Source organism: Dipodomys ordii, unplaced genomic scaffold, assembly GCF_000151885.1.
Source record: "Dipodomys ordii isolate 6190 unplaced genomic scaffold, Dord_2.0 Scaffold7, whole genome shotgun sequence".
NCBI lineage: Eukaryota > Metazoa > Chordata > Mammalia > Rodentia > Heteromyidae > Dipodomys > Dipodomys ordii.
Genome location: NW_012267223.1, coordinates 3,713,330 through 3,726,074, shown reverse-complemented (window position 1 = coordinate 3,726,074; position 12,745 = coordinate 3,713,330). Strand labels below are relative to the sequence as shown.

The following is a 12,745-nucleotide window of genomic DNA, read 5'->3' as shown; positions in this document are numbered from 1 at the left end:
TTTTGTCGGTCGTGGGGCTTGAACTCTGGGCCTTGGCGCTTTCCCTCAGCTCTTCAGCTCAAGGCGAGCACTCTACCCCTTGAGCCACAGAGCCATACCCCCAACAATTATTTTTCAAAAACATTCCTTTATCATAAATATCACCAGTTTAACTTTTACTGTAAGAATATAACCATTTTAAGCCAGGTGCCGGTTGCTGCACATGCCTATATTTCTAGCTACTGAGAAAGCTGAGATCTGAGGATCTTGGTTCAAAGCCAGCCAGGCAGGAATATATGAGACACTTGTCTCCAATTAACCACCAAAAAAACCAGAAGTGGTAGAGCACCAGCCTGAACAAAAAGAGCTCAAGGACAGCACTTAATCTCTGAGTTTAAGCCCCCGAACCAATTTAAAAAAGAATAACATTTTAAGAGGATCCTTGTTATTATTTATACAAATTCACAAACTGTACAATTCATTGATTAAAAAGTCTCTCGGTTTCTTTAAGTCCATGGATCTTTTTCATTGACTGTGGAGGACTCAAAAATAAACAGGGGCGGGGAGGATTGGGGGGGAGGAGAAGATGGGAAGGGATGGGAAGGGTCCGGTCATTGGGCCTGAACTCTTGGCCTGGGCGCTGTCCCTCAGCTCTTCAGCTCAAGGCTAGCAAGCTACCACTTGAGCCACAGCACCACTTCCGGCTTTTTCTGTTTATGTGGTGCTGAGGAATAGAACACAGGGCTTCATGCATGTAAGGCAAGCACTCTACCACTGAGCCACCTTCCCAGCTCTTTTTTTTTTTTTTTTTACTTTTTTGTGCTGATACTGGTGTTTAAACTCAGGGTCTGAGCACTGCTGCCCCTTAGCTTTTTCTGCCTAAGACTAACCCTCTACCACTTGAGCCACAACTCCACTTCCAGCTTTTTCTGACTACTTTGTTGGAGATAAGAGTCTCATGGACTTTCTTTCCTGAGCTGGCTTTGAATTAAGATCCTCAGATCTCAGATTCCTAAGTACCTAGGATTACAGACCTGAGCCACTGGCACCTGGCTTTATTTATGCTTTTGATAAGGGAATCCCCAGTTTTGCTAAGCTGCCCTTTAACTTAGAATCCGCCTATTTTCTCCTGTTAAGTAGTTGGATTACTAGTTTGAGCTACCATGCCCAGTTTCATCTTCACCTTTGATATTGGTTCAGTTTTTCTTGGAGAATTCTGATTTGGCCTAACGCAATCAAATAATAATAATAATAACAACAACAATAATACACCTTGGTGTTCCAGATAGACTCTGAAACTTTGATCTTATCTGGAGATGCATAAACACACACACACACACACACACACACTGCCTGTTTTTATTTTTGTTTTTCAATGCTAGGTATCAAGCCCAGGGCACTGGCATGCTAGCCAAGCGTCCTACCACTGAGCTACAACCCCCCCCAACTCTATTGCTTTTTCTTTTTCTAAAATCTGATCTAGTTTATTACAGACACTTTGTATAGCAGTCAGTCTGCTCTGACCTTTGACTCCCACCCTCATTTCCTGACCAGATGTCACAGGACTGAGAAGGGGCACCTTACTAGGAACACTGAACCCCTAAGGTCTATCCTGAGACACTTGCTGACAATCTCATCTGGCTGCAGAGGAGATAGAGTTTCTGGTACCATCGATTACAGGGGCACAGGAGGCAGAGGGGGAATGCTACCCATGCCAGCCCGGGGCCATGCAGCCTAGGAAGGCCTAGAGGTTGCCAAGAAATATTTGTTTAAAGCATGGTAAGGCCTGGTTCCCCACTGAAGATGGTTCTCCGTGTGTGCCCAGAATTCTCTTTGAGAGTCATACCTGTTTCCCAAGCCAAAGCCAAACTCTCAGTTCTGGCTTCTTCACCACAGGCACAGCAGGCACAAGCCGGGCACTGGTAGCTCCTGTTTGTCATCCTAACTGCTCAGGAGGCTGAGATTGACAGATCTCAGTTGGAAGCCAGTCCAGGCAGGAAAGTCTAAGAGACTCATCTCCAATGAAGCACCAGAAAGTCTGGAAGTAGAGCTGTGGCTCAAGCGGTAGAGTGTTAGCTTTGGGCAAAAAAGCTCAGGGTCAGCACCCAGGCCCTGAATTCAATCCCAGAACCAGGAGAAAGAGGAGGAGGAGGAGGAGGAAGAGATGATGAAGATTTTCCTGCCTAGTCTGGAACCAAGATGCTCAGATCTCAGCCTGAGTAGCTAGGATTTCAGGCTGGGGAGATTCTTCGTTGTTCCCAGAGGGATGACCATTCTTGTGTTGTGAGCTTCCTTTGCCTTTCTGTGATACACATGATGGCAGTTTCTACCTTTCAGATACCAACTTGGAATGCCAGCTGGCCTGTTTGGAAGGACTGACACCCAGCCAAAATGCCTGCAGTGCTGGTAGTTTCCCACCAATGTCTGCTTTTTTAATTTAAGTTTTATTGTAAAGGTGATGTAAAGAGGGGTTATAGTTACCTAAGTCAAGTAATGAATACATTTCTTTTTGAACAGTGTAACCCCCTTCCTCATTTTCTCCCAAAGTGTCTGTTCTTACTAGTCAGTGCCCTAGACTTTTTTTTCCAGTCCTGGGGCTTGAACTCAGGGCCTGGGTACTGTCCCTGAGCTACTTTTGCTCAAGGCTAGCCCTTTACCACAGCCCCACCTGCAGCTTTTTCTATTTATGTGGTACTAAGGAAAGGAACCCCGGGCTTCATGGATGCTAGGCAAGCACTCTACCATTAAGCCACATTCCCAGTCCATCCTAGACTTTTCTGTGTACATGCTAGTACTGGGATTTGAATTCAAGGTCTGGGCCCTATCCTTCAAATCTTTTTTTTTTTTTGGGTCCAGTCGTGGGGCCTGAACTCTGAGCCTGGGTGCTGTCCCTCAGCTCTTCAGCTCAAGGCTAGCGCTCTACCACTTGAGCCACAGCGCCACTTCAGCTTTTTTTTCTTTTTGCTTATGTGGTGCTGGGGAATCGAACCCAGGGTCTCATACATGCAAGGAAGCACTCTACCACTGAGCCACCTTCCCAGCCCCCTATCCTTCAAATCTTGATCCTCAATTCTTAGTTTTCCAAATAGCTAGGATTACCAATGTGAGCACACAGTGTCCAGCTTGTCCTGGACTTATGTGGTCAAGTGCGTGCCTCTGTGTGTATGTGTGTGTGTGTGTGTGTGTGTTGATATTGGGTCTTGAACTCAGAGCCTCACTTTTCACTCAAGGCTGATCTTCTACCACTTGAGCCGTATCTCCACCTCTGGTTTAAAAAAAAGTCTCATGGACTTTTCCACCTGGGCTGACTTTTTTTTGGGGGGGGGTCTGGTTGTGGGGCCTGAACTCTGGGCCTGGGCGCTGTCCCTCAGCTCTTCAGCTCAAGGCTAGTGCTCTACCACTTGAGCCACAGCACCACTTCTGGCTTTTTTCTTTTTGCTTATGTGGTGCTGAGGAATCGAACCCAGGGCCTCATGCATGCAAGGCAAGCGCTCTACCACTGAGCCACCTTCCCAGCCCCTGGCATGTGTCAGTCCTGGTTTGAACTCAGGGCCTGGGCCTGGGCACTGTCCCTTAACTTTTTCACTTAAGGCTAAAATTCTACCACTCAAGCCACAGCTCTACTTTCAGCTTTTTGCTGGTTAATTATAAATGAGAGTTTCATGGATTTTCCTGACCAGGCTGTCCTTGAACTGTGCTCCTCAGACCTCAGCCTCCAGAATAGCTAGGATTATAGAACTGAGCCACCAGTGCTCAGCTATGTTATCATATTTTTTATGGTTAACCCTAAAGTTTAGTATTACCAAGCTTTGCACAGATTGTCTCATTAAATCCTTACAATTACAAATCTACTAGATAAGACACTTTAGTATTTCCATTTTGCAAATGGAGATAATAGAGATGGGCTATAAATTTGCATCTGTCTGAGCCTGAAGTCATTTTCTTTTTCTTTTCCTTTCTTTCTTTTTTTTTTTTTTCTGTTGTTGGTCCTGGGCTTAAACTTTGGGCCTGGGTACTGTCCCTCAGCTCCTCAGCTCAAGGCTAGCGCTCTACCACTTGAGCCACAGTGCCACTTCTGGTTTTCTGAGTGGTTTATTAGAGATAAGAGTCTCACAGCTTTTCCTGCCCGGGCTGGCTTTGAACCACAATCCTCAGATCTCAGCCTCCTGAATAGCTAGGATTAGAGGTGTGAGCCACCAGCACCCAGCTACGCTGTCTTGCTTTCTTGTTGTTTGTGGAGCTTGAACTCTGGTGGGCCTAGGTGCTGTCCCTCAGCTCTTCAGCTCAAAGTGAGCACTCTACCACTTGAGCCACACGCCACTTCTGGCTTTCTGGTGGGTTATTTATTGGAGATAAGAGTCTCACAGACTTTCCTTGCCTGGGCTGGCTTTGAACCATGATCCTCAGATCTCAGCCTCCTAAGTAGCTAGGATCACTGGCGTGAGCCACCAGTGCCCAGTACCTAAAGTCATTTTCTCAGCCACCATCCTGTCCCCAATACTACTTCAGGTTCTTGTGGCTTTTACTCTGCTAGCATCTGCTTACAAAAATGCGAAGAGGGGCTGGGAAGGTGGCTCAGTGGTAGAGCGCTTGCCTTGCATGCATGAGGCCCTGGGTTCAATTCCTCAGCACCATATAAGCAGAAAAAAAAAAGGCAGAAGTGGCGCTGTGGCTCAAGTGGTAGAGTACTAGCCTTGAGCTGAAGAGCTGAGGGACAGCTCCCTGCCCCAGAGTTCAGGCCCAAAACTGGACCCAAACAAAAAACAAACAAACAAACAAAAAAGCAAAGATCCAAAAGCTCAGCTCAACCTCTTCTCAGTGTGAGAGAGGGCTCCTCTCCCAAATCACTGGAGTCCCAGTTCCTACACAGGGGGACACTCCCTGTTACAAAGCCAGCCCAGTAACCAGAGCCCTGGGGAATCAAACTCATTATTTGCTGCCTGTGCCAGAAGCAAAGCTAGCCAGTTGTGCTGTGGGCTGCCAGAGGCCATTTGGCTTGGTCAGCAAACATGTCTGAGCCTCTGCTATGTGCCAGACACGACTCTAGGGGCAGACAAGAGTCCCTGCCTTTGAAGTACCAGCCTTCTCCTTGGCCTCAGATGCCCTCTGAGCAGAGAAATCAGCTTGCAGGCTGCTGCAGGCTGTGTCTTTGTGTGTGTGTGTGTGTGTGTGTGTGTGTGTGTGTCTGTGTGTGTGGCCCCAATCTGTCCCTGAAGTTCCTACCCTCTACACAGAAGACCAGGGATTAAGGTCAGACTTCCAAGACACAGTTCAAGGCTGTGGCCGTCTCTTCTTGCACTCCCCCTGTCCAGGAAGTTGCAGCTGGCCCTGCGGCTGTCCAGGCTTCAGGCCACTAGTGGACTGAGGCTAATTACAGGTGAGGAGTCGGGGAGGGCACACACTCTGGGCTGCAGCAGGAAACGGGCCCATGATGCCTGGACCTTGAGCCCAGCCTGCCCTGCCCCCACTGCTTAATGGCTCTGCGCTGTTGGGTGGTAAGGAGCTTAAATAAATAAAGCCACAAAAACAGGTGGAAAGGAAGTAGGGGTGAATGGAGTCCAAGGGGTTCCATGGCACACTTGCTTGGGAACATGAAAAGTCCCACCACTCAGAGAAATGCCCTGTCTGTCCTAAACCTGAAGCCCATTTAGCTCACTTCTTTCTCCTTCCCAGAGCCTATTTTTTGTGTCAGTCCTCAGGCTTGAACTCAGGGTCTGGGGGCTGTCTTTTAGCTTGTTTGCTCAAGGCTGGTATTCTACCATTTGAGCCCCACAGCTCTGCTTCTGGCCTTTTGCTAGTTAAATGGAGATGAGTCTCACAGATTTTCCTCTCCAGGCTGACTTCAAACCGTGATCCTCAGATCTCAGTTAATTGAGTAGCTAAGATTATAGGCATGAGGGGCTGGGAATATGGCTTAGTGGCAGAGTGCTTGCCTGGCATGCATGAAGCCCTGGGTTCAATTCCTCAATACCACATACATAGAAAAGGCCAGTAGTGGTGCTGTGGCTCAAGTGGTAGGGTACTAGCCTTGAGCAAAAGAAGCTCAGGGACAGTGCTCAGGCTCTGAGTTCAAGCCCCAGGAATAGCAAAAAGAGAAAGAAAGAAAGAAAAAAGATTATAGGCATGAGCCACAGGTGCCTGTTTCCCAAGGCCCTGTCGTCATTGATCCTGGTGATGTCTGAGATGGACATTTCTCTTATGCTCACCCTCCATTCCCACTGTATGTATTCCTAGACCTTCAGTGTCCTGCTTGAGAGCTAGTAGCTTCCAGGACCTAATCTCCCATTCTCTCCACTGAACCCCTTTCTAGATCATGTGGCCTTCTAGTCCCTCCAGGAGCCATGGTCTGTCCTTGTTTCCCAATAGCTAGTAGCTGCAGAGCCTTTTAGCTTCCTTCATAGGAAAAAGTAACAGCACTGGGGGTTGGAGCTTTGTACAAAGCAGACAGCTAAGAGGTACTGCTCCAGGGGGGCCCAGTGGCTCACAGCTGTAATCCTAGCTACTCAGGAGGCTTGAGACCTAAGGGATCACAGTTCAAAGCTAGCGTAGGCAGAAAAGTCCAAGAAATTCCATCCCCCATTAACTAGCAAAAGGCCAAGCTGAAGCTCAAGTGGTAGAGTGCCAACCATGAGCAAGAAAGCTAAGTGAGAACAAGAGACCTGAGTATAAACCTTAGTAACAGGAAAAAAAATGATTTTTTTTGTTTTATTTTTGGTTGGTTGTAGTGCTTGAACTCTGGGCCTGGACACTATCCCTCAGCTCTTCAGCTCAAGGCAAGTGCTCTATCACTTGAGCCACAGCGCCACTTCCGGTTTTCTGGTGGTTCATTGGAGATAAGAGTCCCATGAACTTTCCTGCCTGGGCTGGCTTTCAAGTGTGATCCTCCGATCTCAGCCTCCTGAGTAACTAGGATGACAGATGTGAGCCACTGGTGCCCGGCTTTCTTTTTTCTTTTTTGAGCAGTGGTATCTGAATAATTCCTTCCACTGGCTGCTGAGCCATCTGCAGCACCGCAGAGAGCAAGAGTCTCTTCTGGCCTCTCCTCCTTACAACACAGCCCCTCAGTATATAAACTCAAAGCCATTCCAGCTGCATCTCCTTTGGTCTTACACCTGCTGATGGAGTAAGAATGCCAGAAGAAGCTGGACACTGATGGCTCACCCATGTAATAGTAGCTACTCAGAAGGCTGAGATCTGAGACTGTGGTTTGAAGCCAGCCAAAGCACCAAAGTCTGTGAGACTCCTACATCCAATTAACCACAAAAAAAAGTCAGAGGTGGCACTGTGGCTCAAGTAGCAGAGCACTAGCCTTGAGCAAAAAAAAGCTCAGGGACAGTGCTCAGGCCCAGAGTTCAAGCCCCAGGACCAGCATCAAAACACACTAGATAGCTAGCGGCCACCAGGCTCAACTCTTTTCTCTGGAGGAGCTGTGAGATTTGGGTGGCAACAGGAACACAGTCTGGCTCTCTCTTCACGTATTCTTGCCCATAACCAGCTGAAAATGCTGGCCAGACAAGCCAGCTGGGTGGTGATCCAAGCTGACGTCCTGGAGATGAGCGCAGCTCCTTGACTGGTGCCCACAATGGGGAAGGCAGGACGAAGAGGCCAACTGTCTAGGCGAGGTGTTGCCGAGTGACTCCCACACTCCAGGAAAGTGGATGGGTGAGGTGACTGTGAAATGCTCCCACCCTAGGGCCGGGAATGTGGTATAGTGGTATAGTGCTTGCCCCTGGGTTCCTCAGTACCACATAAATAGAAAAAGCCGCAAGTTGGGCACTCTCTCTCTCTCCTACAGAATATCCAATTAACAGTCCACAGTTCTCAGGCCCAGGGGACCATAACTCCCCCAGGAAGGCAATACCTTCAGAAAAAGGGGTACAACCAGCCCCCCTGGGATCTTGCAGAAACTTAAGGATCAGCGTCTGGGTTTCTTGCTGGTCCAAAAGCAGGCAACTGTGTTGCTAGTTCCTCCCTCCACAGCTCCAGCTCTGACTGTAGTGCAGAAGAAAAGACTGGCTTGTGAGCTGCTCACCGACCCAGCTGGGATGCCAGGCAGAAGGCAACGCTTGCGGGAGCTAGCGAGCTGCTGGATGGGCTGGGCAGGCACGGCCCCTTCCAACTTTCCTTGTTGGGGAATGATTCAGTACATGGATGAGAATAAGTGGATGTGCATTTTCAGTCTACCAATATAAAGTTGTTTTCCCTGTACCCTGAGGCTTTGGGGGCTACGTGGCTGTGGGGTCCCTGGTTGGGAAGAGGAAGGACTGAGGGACATAAGGCTAAGGTCAAGAGGGTAATTTTTTTCCTAACAGGTACCAGGATTTGAACTTAGGGCTTTGTGCTTGACTGATGCACTACTACTTGAGCCATGCCCCTAACCTGGCCTTTTCTGGTTACTTTGGAGGTAGAGTTTTGGTGGACTTATCTGTCTAGACTGACTTCAACTTCTGATTCTCCAGATCTTAGCATTCTGAGTAGCTTATAGGTAGCACCGGTGCCCAGCCACAGGGTGTTTGTTTGCTGGCCTCTTTCTCTAACTCATGGCTCCTAAGCCATACACTGTGAGCCAGGAGCCAGGGAGGCTGAAAGTTATCAAGAGGTCCTAATGAAGCTGGGTGTTGGTGGCTCATGCCTGTAATCATAGCTACTCAAGAGGCTGAGATCTCTGAGGACTAGGGTTTGAAGCCAAGCCTGGACAGAAAGAGCCAGAAGTGGCACTGTGGCTCAAGTACTAACTCTGAGCATAAAAGCAGCCCAAGGACAGTACCTAGGCCAAATTCAAGCCCCTCCAACACACACACACACAATTGGTGCTGGGCACCAGCGGTTCATGCCTGTAATCCTACAGGCTGAAATCTGAGGATTTTGTTGTGAAGCCAGCCTGGGCAACAAGTCCATGAAGCTCCTCCTTATCTCCAACTAACCACTGCAAAGTAGAGCTGTGGCTCAAGTGGTAGAGTACTAACCTTGAGCAAAAAAGCTTGAGACAGTGCTGTGCAGTGCCCAGACCCTGAGTTCAAGCCACAGGACTACAGGGGAAAAAAAAATTCTGGGTTGAGCGTTGGTGGCTAACGCTTGTAATCCAATCAAGAGACTAAGATCTGAGGATCATGGTGCAAAGCCGGCCACCATAGGTAGGAAAGTCCCTGAGACTCTAATGAACTAGGAAAAAAAACGTTGAAGTAGCACTGTGGCTCAAGTGGTAGAGCACTAGCCTTGGACAGAACAAGTTCAAGGACAGCTCCCCAGGCCAAGTTCAAGCCCCAGGACTCTCCCACCCACCAAAAAAAAAACAACAGTGGATTCCCATTGCACATGGACATGCAGTAAGTTGTATAACCATATAATTTGCCAAACCAGGCAGTTAGACATAAACACAGGCACTATTTATACAACAATCCCATGGAAATAAACTAGCAGTGTCCTCAGTGACAAGTGCCATGTAAGAACAGTCATCTACCCCACCTAACTAATCAATGTGCTTCCTCCATCCAACCTCCTGACTCAGGCCGGGCTCTCCAAATGCTTCAAATTTGTGAGACAACTCATTTGAATGAAAACCATTAACAAGATGAAAAAATCTGCATTCCAAAACTTTATTTTTATCTCATCCATCATGGGCACAGGATACCTTCAACAGCTCCAACTTTTGCTTTCTTCCTTACAGATTCCAGTCCATTGCCCTTACTCAGGGATATCCTGGAGGGGCAGTCTCCTAGAACCAAAAAAATATTTGTGTTCTGGGTTAAGTGACCTCATGGGAGTGTGGAAGAGCCAAAGTTACACTATTCTTTTATGTAGTAGCTTCCAAGCTACCCTAGAGCCTTCTAACTTCAGGCTATAGACTGGGGCTAAGGATCAATGGTGTCACCCACTTGGGTTACCAGTTAAATCAGAACATTCCCATGGTCCTCATCTGTTCACACTGCCTCTCCAGAGCACAGCCCATTCCAACATCTAGGATTTCAGTGTCACTCAGACGCATGAGGAAACTGTCGCAAGTGTTCGTTGTATTGGATTCAACTTTTAAACCTACTCTTCTATCCAGCCTATCTTAATCACTTTTGAATTTGAAACTGACCAAATCTCATTTAAATAAATGCCTTAAGCTAGGTGCCACTGGCTCTTCCCTTTAATCCCAACTAGTCAGAACACTAAAACCTAGTTTGAAGCCAGCCCAGGCAGAATAGCTCAAGTGACTCTTATTTCCAATTGGCCAGCAAAAACACCATGCTGCCAAGTGTTTTTAAAACAGCAGCGGCTGTCCTTTTGTCTTGACTGTTATTCACATACACTTGTGTGGCTCCAGCTATGGACAAGAAACCCCCCTCCCCAATTTCACTGCCCCAAATGCTGACATACGCTACCATGCATCATGGCCCATGTAGTAAGCTTGTGTTCTCCTTGCTTACAACTGGTTTTGTACTGAAAGTAGCTTGGAGACCACAAACTCCCTGCCAGCCTAGGTTAATTTGCACACAGAACCCTAGCCTACCTCAAGGATCCACAAACACATTTGAAACTGGCCCTGACAAGTCTTTTTCTTATAATAAAATTTAGCTACTTTTTGTTCTTAACACTAGAGGGGCGAGGGCAGGGAGCATGCCACACAGACTACAAATACAGCAGCATCATGGCTTTTGTGTAGCACTGGGGTACCAAACCCAAGGGCTTCATGCTAGTTAAGTGCTCACACCACAGAGATACATCTCAGCCCCTATCATGGCATTTATGAGCAAAGGGCTGTTCAACATGCTAAAATTATCTCTGCGTATAAATGGTTCATCTACCAAGCAAAAAAGCTCAAACACCAGGATGTATGAACCTAGGGCAATGGGTGCATTAAAAGCTTTATACAGTCAATTTAGTTTTTTGACACTTAGTTGGATAAACAAGTTTATTTGTAAATTTAGTCAACATACATAATTGACCTAAAAACTTCAATAGAAGGATGAACTTGAAAGGCCATCTCTAGAAAAGGGATTTTCCTAGGACAGTCACCAGAAGTAACCTAACCAAACACCACCTCGAATCAGCACCGGGCTAATCAGCTGCATCTGCAACGCTCCTCCCCCATTCAGGTTTACACTAAACTCCACAAGGAAAAGAACAAACCTTGGTATTATTTCCTCTAAAGGAGAAAAAAAAATCCTCAAGCCTAGCTTTGAAATCAACCACAACACAATGAAAAGCTGCACTAACTAGCTTAGATTAGTAACAGATGATGCTGGTGCGAATAACTTTTATTCTAGAGCCCTTATAAATAAAATCTCCGTTAGTGTTTGCATTACCAGCTAGAGGGTTAGTTAACTAACATGTGGTAGAATGAGGACTTATGCAAGGTATTAATATGCATACAGCATTAAACTATGAAAACAAGTGCAGTCTAGTTAGGAGAAAACCAACTGGACTCTAAATTATACACACCTTAATGACAAGACTCCCCACCACTTGTGGATGTAAAACATTTAATTTAAAAATGTTGACACTACAATATATAAAATAGCTATTATAAATGCACATCGTGTATTCTATAGCTGCCAGGTTTACTTTTTTTTCTTAAGGAAACTGTAAGTTACACTGTGGTTAAGACTTGTATCTTCACCCTTGAAAAAGCCCACATTCTATCACAGTGATGTATGGTCAGACTTAACAGCCCCAATTGTTAAACACTTGGATCAAGTCATAACCAGTTTTATTGCAAAAGGACCCTGTACACATTTATCAATTCTAGTACCTTAATAGCTACCCAACAAGTCATTAACATACAGAAACATGCATCATGAGAAGCAAGAAGTATCACCCATCCCTTCTGCATATTAGCAACTTGTCACTCCTGAGCCCAGTGCGCACCACTGAGATCTGTGAACAGTCACTTTCCCATTCATCCTGAGTGAAAGATGGAATGACTTAAGTACAAATGCAACATATTATAAACAATTTCTTACAAAAAAAGTCACAAATTAAACCAAAGTATTTTACAGAATTTACTACAAAACGCCATAAAAACTGCCTTCACTTAAGCTCTCTCTCCCCGTATCCGGCGAGCCAATTGGATGTCTTTGGGCATGATGGTGACTCTCTTGGCGTGGATGGCACACAGATTGGTATCTTCAAACAAACCCACCAGGTACGCTTCACTAGCCTCCTGTGGAGGACAAGAGCCACACCATTAACTCTGGTCCATGAGAAACCAAACCAGCCCTGGCCCTGGGGCTCCAAAACCCCTTTGTTCCTGTTTACCTGAAGCGCACCGATGGCCGCACTCTGAAACCTCAGGTCCGTTTTAAAATCCTGGGCAATCTCTCTCACCAACCTCTGGAAAGGCAGCTTTCGGATGAGAAGCTCAGTGGATTTCTGATAACGACGAATCTCTCGAAGAGCCACAGTGCCAGGCCTGGAAAGAGCAGAGAGCGGCGTTTAAAATAAAAAAAAAAAAGGAAAAGAAAAAAGAAACAAAAAAAGTGCCCCCGGGAGGGGCAGGCGCAGGGACACAGGCGGCCCGCCGCCAGGCCATTGTTCCCCGCAGCCGTGCCTACCTGTAGCGATGGGGCTTCTTCACCCCGCCGGTAGAGGGCGCGCTTTTCCTGGCAGCCTTGGTGGCCAGCTGCTTGCGGGGGGCCTTCCCACCAGTGGATTTACGAGCAGTCTGCTTGGTTCGGGCCATTTTCTCTCACCTTCGAGAAAGACAACGCGGGAAGTCAAGACTGAGGCCCGAGGACGCTTGGCTGGGCCCCCGTGCTCCGCTCGCGTCCGGGGGTGGGGG

The 12,745-nt window shown here is 47.2% G+C and overlaps 1 protein-coding gene across 1 annotated transcript in view; it reads right to left on the bottom strand.

Moving 5' to 3' along the window:
* Positions 1 to 10,862: 10,862 nt before the first annotated feature.
* Positions 10,863 to 12,745, bottom strand: part of H3f3b (H3 histone, family 3B (H3.3B)) — a 2,479-nt gene continuing 596 nt past the window's right edge. Inside the window, exons 2-4 of the mRNA XM_013037868.1 lie at positions 12,519 to 12,656; positions 12,223 to 12,376; positions 10,863 to 12,127 (exon numbers count right to left, since the gene is read on the bottom strand). Coding sequence (XP_012893322.1) covers positions 11,999 to 12,127; positions 12,223 to 12,376; positions 12,519 to 12,646 — 411 coding nt within the window. The 5' untranslated portion in view covers positions 12,647 to 12,656 and the 3' untranslated portion in view covers positions 10,863 to 11,998. The remainder of the gene's footprint in view (positions 12,128 to 12,222; positions 12,377 to 12,518; positions 12,657 to 12,745) is intronic.